The sequence below is a fragment of the Rosa chinensis genome, chromosome 1, assembly GCF_002994745.2.
Source record: "Rosa chinensis cultivar Old Blush chromosome 1, RchiOBHm-V2, whole genome shotgun sequence".
NCBI lineage: Eukaryota > Viridiplantae > Streptophyta > Magnoliopsida > Rosales > Rosaceae > Rosa > Rosa chinensis.
This window is the reverse complement of record NC_037088.1, coordinates 36807515-36824197: the sequence shown is the minus strand read 5'-3', so window position 1 is coordinate 36824197 and position 16683 is coordinate 36807515. Positions and strand designations below refer to the sequence as shown.

Below are 16683 nucleotides of genomic sequence, written 5' to 3'. Positions count from 1 at the left end.
GGTTATTGTGGTAACAAACTGTGACCCGTCAGGTGGTCAAAAGGTAGGTTTTTTAGGAGATCATTCGAATGGGTCTTTATTCTTTTTTACCCCCCACTTTTTACGTTTTTTAACTATTGATTTTTTTTATTTACCAACCAATTTCTTTTTTAATTTGAATTATTTATTTATTTATTTATTTATTGCTACTCAAACTTTTTAAGAAAAGTCATTGAAATGCGTTGTCTTTTGTCTCACTCCTCTTCTGTAAAAAAATAAAATAAAATAAAAAACGAAAAAAAATTGAAAAAGAGAGATGTAAACAAGTGGGGTGCTCACACGTCATCGCTTGTTTATTTTGAAATTTTCAGTTGTTGATGATTTGTCTATCTGTGTCAGAAGGTGAGTTTGTGAGTTTTGGATCGTCTCATTTATTTTGATAATAATATTTAAAATACATTTATAACCTTTTAATGGGCATATTTGAGAGCATCTTTGCCAAAGGACTGGATAAAGTGGAACATTATTAGTGTTTTACTTCTCTAAAAGTGTAGAGTCGTTTAAATGAAATTGGACCATTTTATGATTAAATATTTATAAATTGCATCTAAAGTCTTATTAACCATTGCATTTTCTTTCATATTCTCATGCAACAACACCTGTTTCTTTTATATTCTTTTACCCCTCCCTTCTCTTTTTATGTTTTTTACTATTTAATTTTAGTTACCAATCAATTTCTTTTTCTTTCTTTTTGAATAAACCAATCAATTTCTTTTTTGAATTTAGATTATTTATTTATTTATTGCTACTAAACCTTTTAAGAAAAACTATTGTAATGTGTTGTCCTCTTTCTCACTCCTCTTCTGTAAAAACAAATTGAAAAGAAGGATGTAAATCACGAGCTCACACGTCATCGCTTGTTTATTTCAAAATTTTCACTTGTCGTTGATTTGTCTATTTGTGATAGAATGTGGGTTTGTGAGTTCTAGATCGTTTCGCTTATTTTGATATTTTGATATTAATAGTTAAAATACATTTATAATTGCTTAATGCTCATATTCTAGAGCATCTTCGCCAAAAGACGTTTTACTGGATAAAGTTTATTTATACCAAGTTATCAGTGCGTAACTTCTCTAAAAGTCTAGAGTTGTTTAATTGAAATTGGACCATTTTATAACTAAATATTTATAAAATGCATCTATAGTCTTAGTAACTGTATCCCTTTCTTTTATGTTCTCGTACAAGAACACCCCCTTCGTGCAACAACGCCCCTTTCTTTTATTTTTATTTACCAATCAATTTCTTTTTTGATTTAGATTATTTATTTATTTATTGCTACTAAACCTTTTAAGAAAAACCATTAAAATGTGTTGTCCTTTGTGTCACTCCTCTTCTGTAAAACAAATTTGAAAAGAAAGATGTAAATCACTGGCGGGCTCACATGTCATCGCTTATTTATTTCAAAATTTCCCCTTGTCGCCGATTTGTCTATTTGTGTCAGAAGGTGGGTTGGTGAGTTTTGGATCGTTTCGCTTATTTTGATAATAATATTCAAAATACATTTATAACCGTTGCATGGGCATATTTGTTTTACTAGATAAGGTTTACTTATACCACGTTATCAGTACTTAACTTCTCTAAAACTCTAGAGTTGTTTAAATGAACTTGGACCATTTTATGATTAAATATTTATAAAATGCATCTAAAGTCTTAGTATCATTTTTCAGACCAAACAAAAAAAAAAGGTCTTAGTAACTGCATCCCTTTCTTTTATATTCTCATGCAACAACACCCCTTTCTTCTATATTCTTTTACCCCTCCCCTCTTTTTACTTTTTTTACTATTTATTTTTATTTACAAATCCATTTCTTTTTTTAATTCAGATTATTTATTTATTATTGCTACTCAATTTTTAAAGAAAAACCATTGAAATGTGTTGTCCTTTGTGTCACTCCTTTTTTGTAAACCCAAATCTGAAAAGAATGATATAAAACACTAGAGAGCTCACACGTCATCACTTGTTTATTTCAAAATTTTCACTTATCGTTGATTTGTCTATTTGTGTCAGAAGGTGGGTCGGTGAGTTTTAGATCTTTTTACTTATTTTGATAATAATATTTAAGATGCATTTATACATGTTGAATGGACATATTCGAGAGCATCTTCGCCAAAAGACATTTTACTAGATAAGATTTACTTATACCATGTTATAAGTGGGTAACTTCTATGAAAGTCTAAAGTTGTTTAAATGAAATTGGACCACTTTATGATTAAATATTTAAATATTTATTTGATACATCTAAAGTCTTAGTAACTGCATCTCTTTCTTTTATATTCTCGTGCAACCACACCTCTTTGCATTGTAGCATGAGCCTCATTTTTGAATTATTGTTTTTTTTTATACTTTTTCCTTCTTTCCTATGTCCTTAGATTTTTCTTTTCCAAAATTTTGGTTTGTTAAAGTGCTCTTTATCCATCATTGGTATTGCCAATGTCTTAAAATGAACTTGTTAAGTGGTTGACGACTCAATTAGCAATGATTCAATGAACCATGTGTGGCAGGATCGTGTCTCTAATCATTGACAATAGCAATAAAGGAATAGATTTAGTTTGATTAGTGTGTTCTTTATTATATGCTGGTTAGTCTCACTAGGTCCTCTATTTGGCTAGTGTTTGAGAATTTGTAATTTAGTAGTTAGTGTTGGTTCTTAGTTTGGCCCTAGGTACTGATTCCCTTGTTATGCTATAGAGACTAATCGCTAAATATCATTAATTTTTTGTTGTCATCATTCCATGAACCATTCCACCTTTCTATAGGTCAATGGATGAAAGAGTTCAGGAACACGCTTAGATAAGCAACACGATGAACCAAACATGTATCTCTAGGTGTTATGATGCCTTGTTATGTGGATCATGTTTGCTGAAGGGTTTCAAACTCCACCCTTCTTTGATATAGGAAAGTACAAACCGGTTACGAGCGCCATTCTTCAGACAAGGCTATTTAAGCATCATGGGCAAAGTAAGGAACTCGCCGCCTACCTAGGGTAGACAAGGCATACAAAGTGTACAATTCGAGACAAAGCCCACATCGCACTACCACAGATCGGTAGGGACTTATATATGGCATAAAGCCACAACCTACTAAAAAATAATAATAAAAGAAAACAAGAAAAATAAAAGCAGGCCAATGATGCCCAATGACCCATTTCAGGCCCAATCACCAACCCAGCCAACAAAATGATTGCAAGAGCCCACCTGCCAAGTCCAACTGCTCCCTGCATGACAAGACCTGCCCCTGATTTCATCCTGAAATCCGAAATGGCCCTGCAGAGCCCACCTTAGGAAAAATTATACCAAAAATTTGGCGGAACTTCCCCTTAAAGTGGATTACCCAAAAGAAAAAAATCTGTAAACAAGATTTTAAACCAAGGATCCCAATAGCCAAAATCAAATTCACAATGTTTAACTTTATAACTCAATTCAATATGCTGGTGATCAGAGCAATCTAAGGATTGAATCGATATATTACATAAGTAGGTTAGACAATAGCCTACCATGAAGATGGAAGTGGTGGGCACTATGCCTCAACACCTATTCACGCTCGACCTCAACCTATCTGCAGACTGGACACAAAAAACAGAAAAGCTTAGGGAAAAATATTTTTAAAAAACTGTTAGTGTGAGTGGATGGAAAATAAATAATTTCAATGAAGACAACATAAAATAAAGGATTAAATACTTGTTACTCCTCATACTTTTCACTGAAAAATAGTTTAGTCCCTCGGCTTTTAAATTTAACAAGCAAGTCCTTAAGCTCTCATTTCTCACACTTAAGGTCCACGCCGTCCAATATCTTCGTTATCCGCCTGACGTGGCAAACGTTCTGACACCACCCCAGTTCCATATAAGCCAGATAGACCGTAAAATGTCGGAAATGCCCCGAATCGAATTCAACCCTAACCTAACCCCGTTTCGAATCAGCCCGTTCCCCATTTCCCCCAAAAAAAAAACCCTAAAAATTCAAAATCACTCCTAAACCATTGTTACCTCTTAACCCCAAAAATCTGCATCCATAATCTCATATCTCGAAGCTCGAAGCTCGAATCACTTATCATCTAAGACTATAGTGAAAACCTGAGTGGAATCCAAGGTTGTTGGCGGCGGATAGAGAGAGGTAGATGTGGCTGGGATGGTAGACGAGGATATCTGGGTTCCTCGAGATGTAGAAGGCGGCAATGATGATATCCCACAATATTGTGAGTTCTATTTTAGAATCGAAATGATTTAAATCCTACTTTGTATGGCTCGATTGTTTCCATACTAGGGTTTCAAAAATTTTTGGGGGTTTTAAACTTTTCGTGCTTTCTAGGTTGTTCTCTAAGCTATTGATAAAGGATTTGGTTTTGTCGTCTTAAAAATTTTTGGGTTTTAAACTTTTGGTTAGGGTTTCGAGTTCTAGGGTTTGGTAATTTTAAAATTGGTGTTTATTTCTTTATTGGTTTCTGGATTTTGGGTCTAGGGATTTTGGGTATGAAAATTTCTTTGTATGCATGACTTTAGCTGCAGAATGGATAACCATGGTTATTGTCTTATTAAAATGGGTTGGTTGGATTTTAATATTGTTAGTTTTGTCAAGGTTGAAAGTAGAAAGTGCAACTGCTTTTAATATTGCAGTGATAGTGGAATTGTTGGTTGTGGTCCAATTTGTGGGCTAGTGGTCCTATATGGCTATAAAGGGATATGTTTGGCGTTTACCTCTTTATGGCCAAGTATAATAAGTAGTTGGATTATCTTTTTTTGCGTGCATGCTAATTGATTATCATTCACTGTTTTGCAGCTCACCCCGACTATTTCACCATGAAAGTTTTTCATAGAGGCTGCATACTAAACAATGACTATGTAGGATGGAATGTTGACTTCTATGATAACGTAGACAAGAACAGGATGTCCTTAGTAGAAGTTGATAACATGGTTAGGTAGCTTAATCAAGGCTATTCTGATCAGAAAATTGACTACTGGTATAGGGTGGGTGATGAGCATAATCCATTGACCAGACTGGAATCCGACGGTGATGTTGTGACAATGTGTAGGGCAGTGCCCCTGGTTAGGATAATTACACTATACTTGGATCACATGGAGGTTAAGGGTGTTTTTGAGGAAGATGATGAGGACATCTACATATAGGAGGACTTCTTATTTAGTCAAGGCAGCAGTGTGGTGATAGAGGAGCTGCCTGATGAGCCTAAGAAGCCTCCAAGTTGTGTCTTCAAGGAGCTGCCAGCTGAGCTTAGACCAAGCAGAAGCAAGGGGGTGATTTTTAAAGAAATTGATGACGTGTGTCCTACTCAAGGAAGTTGTGTTGCTAGAGGAGATGCAAAAGACAAGGGTAAAGGTAAACTAGTGGATGAAAGGTTAGTTAAAAAACCATTGCTGTTGGAGTATCCTGGATTTGGTGTACCGTGTAGTTCAGGTGGGGTAACTGGCAGTGGTACTGTAGGGACTAGCAGTTCAGGTGGTGTGCAGTGCAGTGACAAACTGATAGATGATATGGATTATCTTCAATCTTTCGAGATTGAGCCGAAAGAGTTGAGTGAGGATGGGGATAGTAGTACATATGGTGATTATGATCCACAATTTGATAACGAAGACTACAAGCATTATGGTACTGATGAGGAGGACTGGTTGGAGGAAGCCCAGTTAGATGAGGCTACTAAGGGTAAGGGTTCAGGGGTAGGAAGTAGTGGTACTAGTGGTTTAGAGTCTACTACACCTGATATGGGGGATGATGATGATGATGAGGATATGTATAGGGTTGATGATTCTGATGAAGAAAGGACGCAATATGCAATTAATTCAGATGGGGAGTTGGAGGAAGTTGGTATATAATTCAACCCAAGCACAGATATGAAGAAGCCCAATTTCTGTTTAAAGATGCAATTTGCAACTATACAGATTTTGAGGGATGCATTGAGGGAGAAGGCAATCCAAGGAGGGTGGAAGTATGTCTACATAAATAATGATAAGATAAGGTTGAGGGTGGTCTGCAAGGAAAACAACTGTCCTTTTGAGTTGTTTGCTTCCAAGATGCAGCATGAAAGTACCTTGATGATAAAGAGGTACAATCCCATGCATAACTGCTATAGAAAGTTTAACAATAGCATGGTGACGCAGAAATACTTAACAGCCAAGTTCAAGGATCAAATTGCTCTTAATGAAGCCACAAAACCAGGTATACATTCGAAACAATTTTAGACACAAATTGTTGGTTCTGTTTCACTTTTTAAACTGATTCACTGTTGTTTGATAATGTAGAGAATTTGGCTAAGACTATGTCAGCAAGCATTAGGGCAGGTGTTTCCAAAAGTATGGCCTATAGAGCAAAGAGAGCTGCATTGTTAGAAGTAGAAGGGGGCATCAAGGAGCAGTATGCAAGGCTGGCTGATTATGGGAAGGAACTTCAAAGGGCTGATCCAGGAACCACAATTGACTTGGTTTGTAACTTCAGCAACTCCGAGAAGGCACCTGTTTTCAAGAGGTTGTACATTTGCTTGGGAGCTTTGAAGAATGGATTCAAGGCAGGTTGCAGATCATTGATTGGTTTGGATGGAGCTCATTTGAAGACATGTTTTGGTGGCCAACTGCTAACTGCTGTCGGAATTGATGCTAACAACACTTCATGGGTTGTTGTTTATGCAACGGTTGAGTTGGAGACAAAGGACTCTTGAATTTGGTTTTTATAGTTGTTGTGCAAGGATCTGAGCTGTGAGAATAATGGTAGAGGTTGGATATTCATAAGTGATAAGCAAAAAGGTTTGAAACCTGCATTACAAGAGGTGGTTCCATCTGCACAGATCAAGATTTGTGCAAGACATTTGTCGACTAACATCACCAAGAAGTTTCTTGGAAAAGTTATGAAAGATCAGATGTGGAAGTGTGCAAAGGCAACCACTTTGCCTTAGTTTCAGAAGGAGATGGAGGAGATGAAGACCCTTGATATGGATGCTTATAAATGGTTGTCAGGTGATGTGTTCTCGATAAATGTCTTGACTTAGTATTTTAGTGTATTTTAGTTTTCTGTGGACTAATTGGTTCTGACTTCTGACTTTGTATGCATGAATATCTTTTTTTTTTTTTTGCAGAGCCCGAGAGGCCCCAAAAACATTGGTCAAGGGCATACTTCCCTGCTGGTTATGATTGTGACATGCTCATCAACAATGGTTGTGAGAGTTTCAATGCATTGATCTTGGACGCAAGGGGCAAGCCCCCTGTCACTATATTAGAAGAGATAAGATTGAAGCTAATGAGGAGGATTCATACTCGAAGGGACAAAATGGAGGCTTACCATGGAAATGTATGCCCCAAAGCAAGGAATATCATTGAGAAGAATAAGGTGAAAGCTGTGGAGGATTGCATCCCAACATTCAATGGTGGTGGCAAATCTGGGATTGAGAATATTGATGGCACCAAAAATGTTGTGGACACTAACTTGAGGACTTGCACTTGCCGAAGATGGGACTTAACCGGCATCCCTTGCAAACATGCCATTTGTGCAATTAATGGCATGAGGGCTGAACCCGATGACTACATTGCTCCTTGCTATCTCAAGAAGACGTACATGAGTATCTACAGTCACCTCATTCAGCCAGTTAATACCATGGACATGTGGTCCAAGGGTGATGGTCCAAGTATCCTACCTCCACAATATACAAGGCAGCCTGATAGGCCGAAGACAAAAAGGATTAAGGATGTTTCAGAGGTGGTCATCAATGGTACTGGAAAAATTGGAAGAATATAAAGATCCCTTAAGTGTAGCAACTGTGGCCGAGAAGGTCACAATATGTGGCCAAGAAGGTCACAATATGACAACCTATCAAAGACATTTGCCAAGTAAGGGAAAGAAGACTTCAGCTGTCGATATCAAGAAGAGGAAGCTCAACACGGATGAGGGAGAAAGTTCCCAAAATATGGTGAGGGCAGGTGTTTCTGGTATATGACTTGGTTTGCTAATTGAAATGCTTTAATTTTGTGATTTAATATGGTTGTTACTTGCTGCAGTCAAAGAAAGGGAAAAAAGCACCTACGACTGCAAATGAGTTGAGGCAAAAAGCCAAGGAGAGGGTTGAGTATCAAAGGGTAATAATCCACTTGATTATATAGATGTTTTGTATATGTTTGCTCTAATGGACTGTCTTGATTCATATGCCTCTAAATTAATGTGTGTCCAGAAAAAGATGGCTAACTTGAGGGCAGCAAGGCTTGATGCAAACAGACCTGCAAGAGGAAGGCCTCCAAAATCTAGTAGTGCAAATACTGGACCAAGGCCTCCAACTACCCCAAATGCCTCTACAACATCAAGATCCATACAAGCTACATCTGCCAGCATCAGTTCAAGGCCTGTACAACCTTCTAGGGCATCAAGAGACAAGGTTGCAATACCATCAAGGTCTTCACAAAGGATCAAGAACAATTCAGGTAAAGGAGATGGAAATTAGTTATTGAAATGGAATATTAGTTGAGCTGCCCAACAAATGAATTAGACATCCTCTTGTTTTGGGCAGCCTTGTGCTGTGTCACTTGGTTGCTAGCTCTAATCTTTTGATAAGATGATTAGAGCTATGTTAGTTTTCTGAACCATTGAGGATGTAATGCTCTGATTTTTGTTTTTGGTAAATTAGAGCTTTGTTTTAGGGCTGGATTATGCTGCAAAACCTTTGTATTTTTGGGACCATTATGAATGAAGGAAAGTTGCCGGTTTCATTGTACTTTTTGACTATTTTTGGTATCGTTTTGAATCTGATCAATATTTCTGCTACAATGTGTCCAGATTTTTCTTTGGGATCAAACTTTAGTTTCTTTTTGGCTGCTTCATATATGTTTTGGTGGGAATTTGGGATCAAGAAGGGTGAAATTAGGCCATGGGTAATTTGGACATTTTATACTGACGTGGCAGGCATCCAGCTGAGCTTGCAACGCAGTATTTGCCATGTTGGCAACTTAACAAACTTTTTTGGGTATTGGACGACATGGACCTTAAGTGTGAGAAATGAGAGCTTAAGGACTTACCTGTTAAATTTAAAAGCCGAGGGATTAAACTGTTTTTTCAGTGAAAAGTATGAGGAGTAACAATTATTTAATCCTAAAATAAAATATAATGCTTTCCCAAATTTAATTTTACAGAAAAAAACTGAGGATGCAATATAATTTCTTAAAAATACTTATAACCCCTTCTGTAGTACTAATATCTCAAAATAAATTCAAATCCTATGTAAATCATCTTAAAATCCAGTTAAAACCTCTAATATAGATTTCTCAAATTATAGAGAAAATTTTACAAATGGTACCCAACATAAAGTGCATTCATCACTTTGGTGCATTGCATTTAAAAATTATCACATTGGTACCCCAATATTTAAACCTGACATAATTTTCATACCATCTGTCTATAACGGCCTCAATTCCATTGCCCCGTAGACCATGTCATAAGCAATTTCGTTTTTTCCCTCTTCCCTTCCTAATCAGAATCTCTCTCTCTCTCTCTCTCTCTCTCTCTCTCTCTCTCTCTCTCTCTCTCTCTCTCTCTCTCTCTCTCCATCTGTGCCAAAAACCCAAAAAGCATCTCTCACCTCCATAGATTTGATTATTTGAATATCTATAAGTTTTCTTCAACTGAAAAGACGTGGTTTTGAATTGGATTAGATCAGCTTAAGCAAATTCTACAGGAGGTCAAGAAGATGCAATCCAATCCCTCCAGGTCTCCAACGATTTCAGAAGCCTCCCTCAGGAATATATTTCATTGGCGATTCGCAATTCAAGGACTTGTGATACCGAATTTGAGGGTGGCATTTATCATAAAATTTTGAGACACAAGATCACAAGCAGCAGCCAGAAGCTTGCTGAGAACTTCCATTATACAAAATAGATACCCAACAAAAAAAAAATGGAGCAAGGTAGACCAGGAAGGTCCATGCTTTGCATATCCTAATTTCTTCTTTACACACATATGGTGATTGACTGATTAAATACAAGAAAGAGTCATATCTCCTCCCTTACCCAATTATGCAGACGCCCTTCACAATTGATCATCTTCACCCTTTCGATTGCTTCAACAAGCACTTGGGCTGGTTTGACTTGCTGGGCAATAATTGACTTGACAATTGATTAATAATCTAATTATCTAAATGGTGCATTGGGTTCACTAGAATAGAGAGTGACTGCCTCTAGATTCGGAACTTCTGAACATCTGAAGAGAGTGGGGAGCAAAATGGCCTCCACCGCAGAAGATAATAGTTGTTGGGTGAAAGAAAGAAAAAATGATTTAAAACAAGAGAGACGAAAATATCCCTTAAACAGTAGAGGTTTGACGCCGTCATAGACGGTAGTTATCAAAAGTGGTTAGAATTTTAATATTGTGGTACCAATGTGATAGTTTTTAGATGTGATGTACTAAAATGATGAATGGACTTTATTTCAGGTACCTTTTGTAAAATTTTCTCCAAATTATATTGCAAATTATCTCAAAATCTCAACATGCATCTCATTTGAAATACTTTGAAATCTAGGAAATCTTAAATTATTCTGATATCTCAAACTCAATTTGAAAATCATCTCTTAATAAAATACATGATGATTAGAGAGAACTATCGACTAATCATCTCATGCCACTTGAAAGGTACTGCTGACCAGGTGACGCATCGGAGGGTACTACTGACCGAAATATGAGGAGGCAATGGCTAGAGGATACTGCCAACTAACCATCTCATGCCATCTGGAGGGTACTGCCGATTAAATGACTCATTGGATGATACTATCGACCGAAATAGATAGTTAGAGGGTACTGCCAACTAATTATCTCATGCCATATGGAGGGTACTGCCTACCAGATGACACATCAGAGGATACTGCTGGCCGAAATATATATTCTGGAGGGTACTACTAACCAAAATATTGTCTAGAGGGTACTGTCGACCAAACTATTACCTGGAGGATACTGCCAACTAGGTAATATATGCATGTGCTATCATACTCATCTTTCTCTAATTTACCTCCTCGATTATGAAATCTGAACTTAGACTCAGTATCTCTCATACTATTAAACTCATCAACTCGTAATGTTTAATATTCCATAAACACTCAATTCTTAAAAATAATTCATGAAATCTCAATAAATCGTTTATACTCAAATACTTGAATACCATACTCATAATTTGCAAGTCATTGCTATTTCTGATTGAAAATCTTCATAGCTCAATATTTAAATAATTTGATAAATAAGTAAAAAACTTTCCGAAATGAAATAAATATCATATTTCAATAAGACAAAAAAATTATCAATATGCCATCGAAAATATAATAGTAAGAAATTTCGATATAGTAATCATACTCAAATATCATTATAAAAATCAATACAATAAAATAATATTTAAAAAAAAATTGCACGCATAATTTAATTTAAAAACAAATGTCCACTCACAGAATTACAACTATGACAGTCGTCGGACGAATTCCTCCTCGATCTCGATCTACATATCGTCCGTGACAAATTGGTATTATCAATAACTGTTTTCGATAATCAAAAGTAAATCAACAATAACAAAATTGAAACCCTATAGTCTAAAACTTGAATTTATATCAGAACGAGTTCAAATTTCATAGGTCACATTAACTCGATAAATATAACAATCTATCAAAAAATGAGTTGATCCAAAGTTCAGATCTTCCGAAATCAAAACCCAAATTTCTTAAACTTTAGAAATTCCTATCGATCCCAATGTTCATTGTAATGACTACCAAACTACATCTACAAGCTCGTAAGGTTAAACTCTATCCTAACAAACTAAAACATGATACCAGAAATGATGGCACACGCCCCCACGAGCCACTAGAGATTCGGATAGTGAGACCAATGTCAAAATGATCCAAGAACTCTTTCAACTATCACAAAGTTAGATTCCGATCGAAAGGGGCTAGAAATTACCCTAAACAATTTGAAAATCTCAATTCTTTAATTACTCGATTCTCACTCCTTGAGTTGAATCAATTGGAGCTGGTTAGAGGGATTGATGCACGTCGAACGAGCTTCAAAACCCATGTATTATTGTCTGAAAAGATCGCCGAAAAATGGTGTTCCATTCGAGTCTACCTGAGTAGAATGCCGAGCTAGGTTACCCTTCGTTTCTCCTCTCCAGCTGCAAATCGGCGCAAGTGAAGGGCAGAGGTTAAGTCGGTGTGGATAAGAGCTTCAAACCCAACCTATGTGGCGGCCTAGGTCGACCGGACAACGAAGAATGCGCCTGGTTTCCAGTTCCAGGTCTGGTCTGGCCGTGGGTCAAGGTAGAGAGAAAATGAAAATTAGGGTTAGGACTGAAAATGGTAAGTTCTATTATTTATAGTAAGTTTTTAAAATAGTAACTTCTTCTTTTCAGACTATAATTTCTTCGTATGAACTCCGATTTTTGCTTGTCGTGTGTCTACAAACTCGGTTTAACGTCCTCTATAACTTTTGTGAAGGAAGTTTCCTCAAAAACTAAACTGAAGAAAAGAAAAGTCAACTTTTAGGTCCCTAAATGTTTGAAATAAGGTAAAACGTAAATATTATACTCGTTTACCATGCAAATGACCAGTAAAAGGGTAAATCTGGATACAGGATGTAATACTGCGGGGCCAACCTTAGAATAAATCTTACCAAAAATTTGGCGAAACTTCCCCTAAAAGTGGACTACCCAAACATTAACCTGTAAACAAGATTTTAACCCAAGGATCCCAATAGCCAAATTCAGATTCCAAAGGCTTAATTTTACAACTCCATTCAATAATCTTGTGGTCACAGCAATCTAAGGATTTAATCGATACATTACATAAGCAGGTTAAATAGTGAGCTGTAATGAAGATGGAAGTGCTGGACACTATATGCCTCCACTCCTATCCACATCCGACCTCAACTAATTTGCAAACTAGACACAAAAAAACCAAAAAGCCCAAGGAAAAGTAATGAAAATTGTTAGAGTGAGTGAACGAAAAATAAATAATTTCAATAAAAATAAAATGTAATGCTTTCCCAATTAGGTAATATGTCCCCCTCGCTGTACAATTATCCATCTATTATTAATAATAATTCCGGGCGTGGGGCTGAGCCTCTCAGTTAGGCTGGGTTCCAAACCCCGTTTCAAAAAAAAAAAAAAAAAAAAAAAAACAGGCATGCAGTGGAAATTCAATAAAATACTTTTAAATCAAACCGTCTCGTAAACTTATATCTCATATTGTAAGCTCTCTGGTACTGGTATCTCAAATCATGTTATAGTCTCACCTCATAAAATATGAGCATCTCAAAATCATTTTAAAACCTCACATAATGAAATATCTTAAAATAACTTCAAATAATTTGTAAATCATCTCAAGACATACGGAAATTCAAATAGCAATGACTAGAAGATGTTGCTAACTAGTCTTCTCATGCCACCTGGAGGGTACTGCCGATCATGTAGCACATTGAAAGGTCCTGCCAATCGGAATACAAAAAGGCGATGACTAGAATGTACTGCCGACTAACCATCTCATGTCACTTGGAAGGTACTGCTGACCAAGTGATCCATCGGAGAAACTGCCGACCGGAATACTATGAGGCAATGGCTAACACTAGAGGGTAGCGACTAACCATCCATGCCATCTGGAGAGTAATGCCGACCAGATGACCCATCGAAGGGTATTGCCAACCGAAATATATTCTAGAGGGTACTGTCGACCAGACTATTAACTAGAGGATATTGTTGACCAGGTAATGCATGCATGTGCTAAAATCATCATCTTTCATAATTTACCTCTTCAAATATATAATCTCAAACTCATTAACTCTCATAATATTTAACTCATCATATTTTCAAAGGACAATTTCAATAACTCGAAATTCAAATGACTGGATAATTAATAAATATTTTTGGAAAGGAAACTCAATATTAAATTTGTAAATTATCAATGAACTGTTAAAAGCATAAATTATGAAAGCAAGGGTGGAGGATTTTACATAACCCTGATTCGACTATTGCTAAGTTATACAAGGCTAAGTACTTCCCAAGGTGTTCATTTATGGAGGCAGAGTTAAAGGGGGGAGAGTCATACTCTTGGCGTAGTATCATTTCGGGTCGTGAAGTGCTTCGGATGGGACTAAGGTTTCAGGTTGGTAGGGGTAGCAACATCTCCGTGTGGCATGACCTTTAGGTACCTATTCCCCATTCTTTTCGACCGTACTCCCCTATCATGGAAGGAATGGAGGATTTGTTGGTTAGTGATTTAATTGACCAAGAATCGATATCTTGGGCTACAGACTTTATGCATGAACTTTTCACAGAGGGGGAAGTGGAGAAAATGGCAGCTATTCCCATCAGTGTGGGGCTGATGACTGCTTGATCTAGCATTATGACAAGAAGGGTTTGTATCAGGTTTGCAGTGGTTATCATGTGTATAATTTGGCTATGTCTAAGAGGAACTGGGCGTCAACGTCGTCAGGGGATATTGGTGGCATAAATAGCAAGTATTGGGCTAAGGTCTGGGGGGCCCGTACTCCTCCAAAAGTGAAATGCTTTATCTGGAGGCTTTTGAAGAATATTATTCCTACAAAGGAGGCACTCATACAAGATAGAGTTGCTATGGTGGACCTCAAGTGCATGTTCTACATGGCTGCAATGGAAATAGGTACGCATTTGTTTAAGTCTTGTTTAGCTTTACATTGTTTCTGGTTATTTGGCCCTCTGAAATTAAATGCTACTGCACACCTGGCCAACTGTGTTCGAGATTGGGTCTTAGATATGATTGACTCCCTGAGTGGGGATCAGCGGGATTTTTTCTTCATGGGCTTATGGGCCATTTGGACAGAGAGGAATAAGCTTGTGTGGAATGATGATCACTTCCAGCCTATGCATATGATCCAGTGGTCTACTCAAATGCTTGAGCATTTTCAAATGTACCACCCGAAGGCAGTTAGGAAGTAGTGAAGGCCTCTAATAAGTGGCAAAATCCTCCAAGTGGTCGTCTGAAAATCAATATTGATGGGGCCTTTAAAGCTGAGGAAGGGAGTGGAGGTATTGGGGTAGTTGTCAGGAATGATGCTGGTAGGACTTTTCTACATGCACACTCAGTTCTTAATATGGAAGCGAAGGCATGTAGGGCTGGCTTACTTCTTGGTATTCACCAAGGTTGGACTGACATAGATGTTGAAAGCGACTCTGCCATCTTGATTTCTGCTCTCAATAGTCGAGAGAAGAATTTCTCTGAGGTAAGTCGAGTTTTAGATGATTGTATGGAGTATATTACTGCTTTTCAATCAGTTAGAATTCGACATATTTACCGTGAAGCAAATGGTGTAGCAGATAGGCTTGCTCACCTTGCTAGTAGTGGTTTCATTGATGATGTATGGTTAAATGAGACACCTGCAATCATTCAGGATGTTCTCTATGAGGATTATTGCAACTGTTCTACTGTAGCTCGGGGTTCAGGTTTTATGTCCCCCCTCCCCCCGGATGCAAAATTCTACTATTAATTTAATAAATGGAACCGGGCGTGGGGCCGAGTCTCCCAGCTAGGCTGGGTTCCAAACCCCTTTAAAAAAAAAACCATAAATTATGAAATCTCGATAATTCAACCACAAATCAAATACTCAAATATTTAAACCTTCACTTTCCAAATTTTTTTTTTTCAATAATTCATATGGTGAAATCAACCCCATGAATATCCCTAACTCAAGATAAATTCTAAGCCGATATTAATGTTCGAAAGAGAAAAATAATGTCAAACTCCAACATCTTAAATTATGACCATATATGTCATCAAAACATAGTATTAAGAAATCCCGGTAATTATTTATAAATTGTAAAATCAATACATTAAATTAATTCTTGGAAAATAATACTACATGTACATTTAATTTAAAAAGCAAATACTCACTGAAATTCGGCTATGACAGCCGACCGACAAATTCCTCCTCGAGCTCAATCTACATGTCATCCTGAACAAAACTATAATCATGAATAAAGGATTTCGAGAATTGAAATTAAATTAATGATAACAAAACAAAAACCCCTAAATGATAATTTGTCGAAAGCTCGAAATCATATTGGAACAAGTTCAAACATCATAGGTTACGTTGACTCAATAATTACAACAATCTATCGAAAAATGGGATCGATCCAATGGTCAGATCTTCCTGAATCGAAACTCGAATTTCTAAAACTTTAGAAATTCCTATTGATCCCAAAGTTCATCGTATGGCTACCAAAGTATATCCATATGCTCATAATGATGAGCTCTCCATAACAGACCAAAACAGAAGACCTGAAGTAGCGGGAGTGGCAGGACGCGCCCCTACCTTTCACCCTGAATTGGGTCACAATACTTATGCCAAATGAATCGTTACAACAAGTTCAATACTTACTTTAACTGCAACACAAATCAATTCTCAATGTAAAAGCCAAAAAATACCTCGAAAGATATCGGAACCCAAAATCTTCAAATCTTCAATTCCCTCAACTCTGATCAATTCGTGCTACAAGGCTAGTATTGGGATGATCAGTAGAGTGAGGGCTTCAAAACATAGGTGATGGTGTGCCAGAGGTGGTCGGAAAACAACGATCAGACCGGGTTTCTCCGTTCGGCACCGTGACTGGTTTTCTCGTCGATTATTCTCTTTCCTCACAGCTTGATAGCTAGAACCATGTCC

General features: G+C 37.1%; 1 protein-coding gene across 1 annotated transcript; it reads left to right on the top strand.

Annotated features, from left to right (window-relative positions):
- The first annotated feature begins 5882 nt into the window (after positions 1 to 5882).
- LOC112165999 lies at positions 5883 to 6703 on the top strand. The gene is made up of 2 exons (XM_024302744.1): positions 5883 to 6207; positions 6291 to 6703. Exons 1-2 carry the CDS (start codon positions 5883 to 5885, stop codon positions 6701 to 6703), a joined length of 738 nt encoding a protein of 245 aa, XP_024158512.1.
- Positions 6704 to 16683: the final 9980 nt, after the last annotated feature.

Bases quoted from the DNA above. Each gene is read 5' to 3' on its own strand.
- LOC112165999 (XM_024302744.1), top strand. From the start codon at position 5,883: ATGAAGAAGCCCAATTTCTGTTTAAAGATGCAATTTGCAACTATACAG. The intron at 6,208-6,290 runs GTATACATTCGA...TTGATAATGTAG, and splicing joins TAATGAAGCCACAAAACCAG to AGAATTTGGCTAAGACTATG.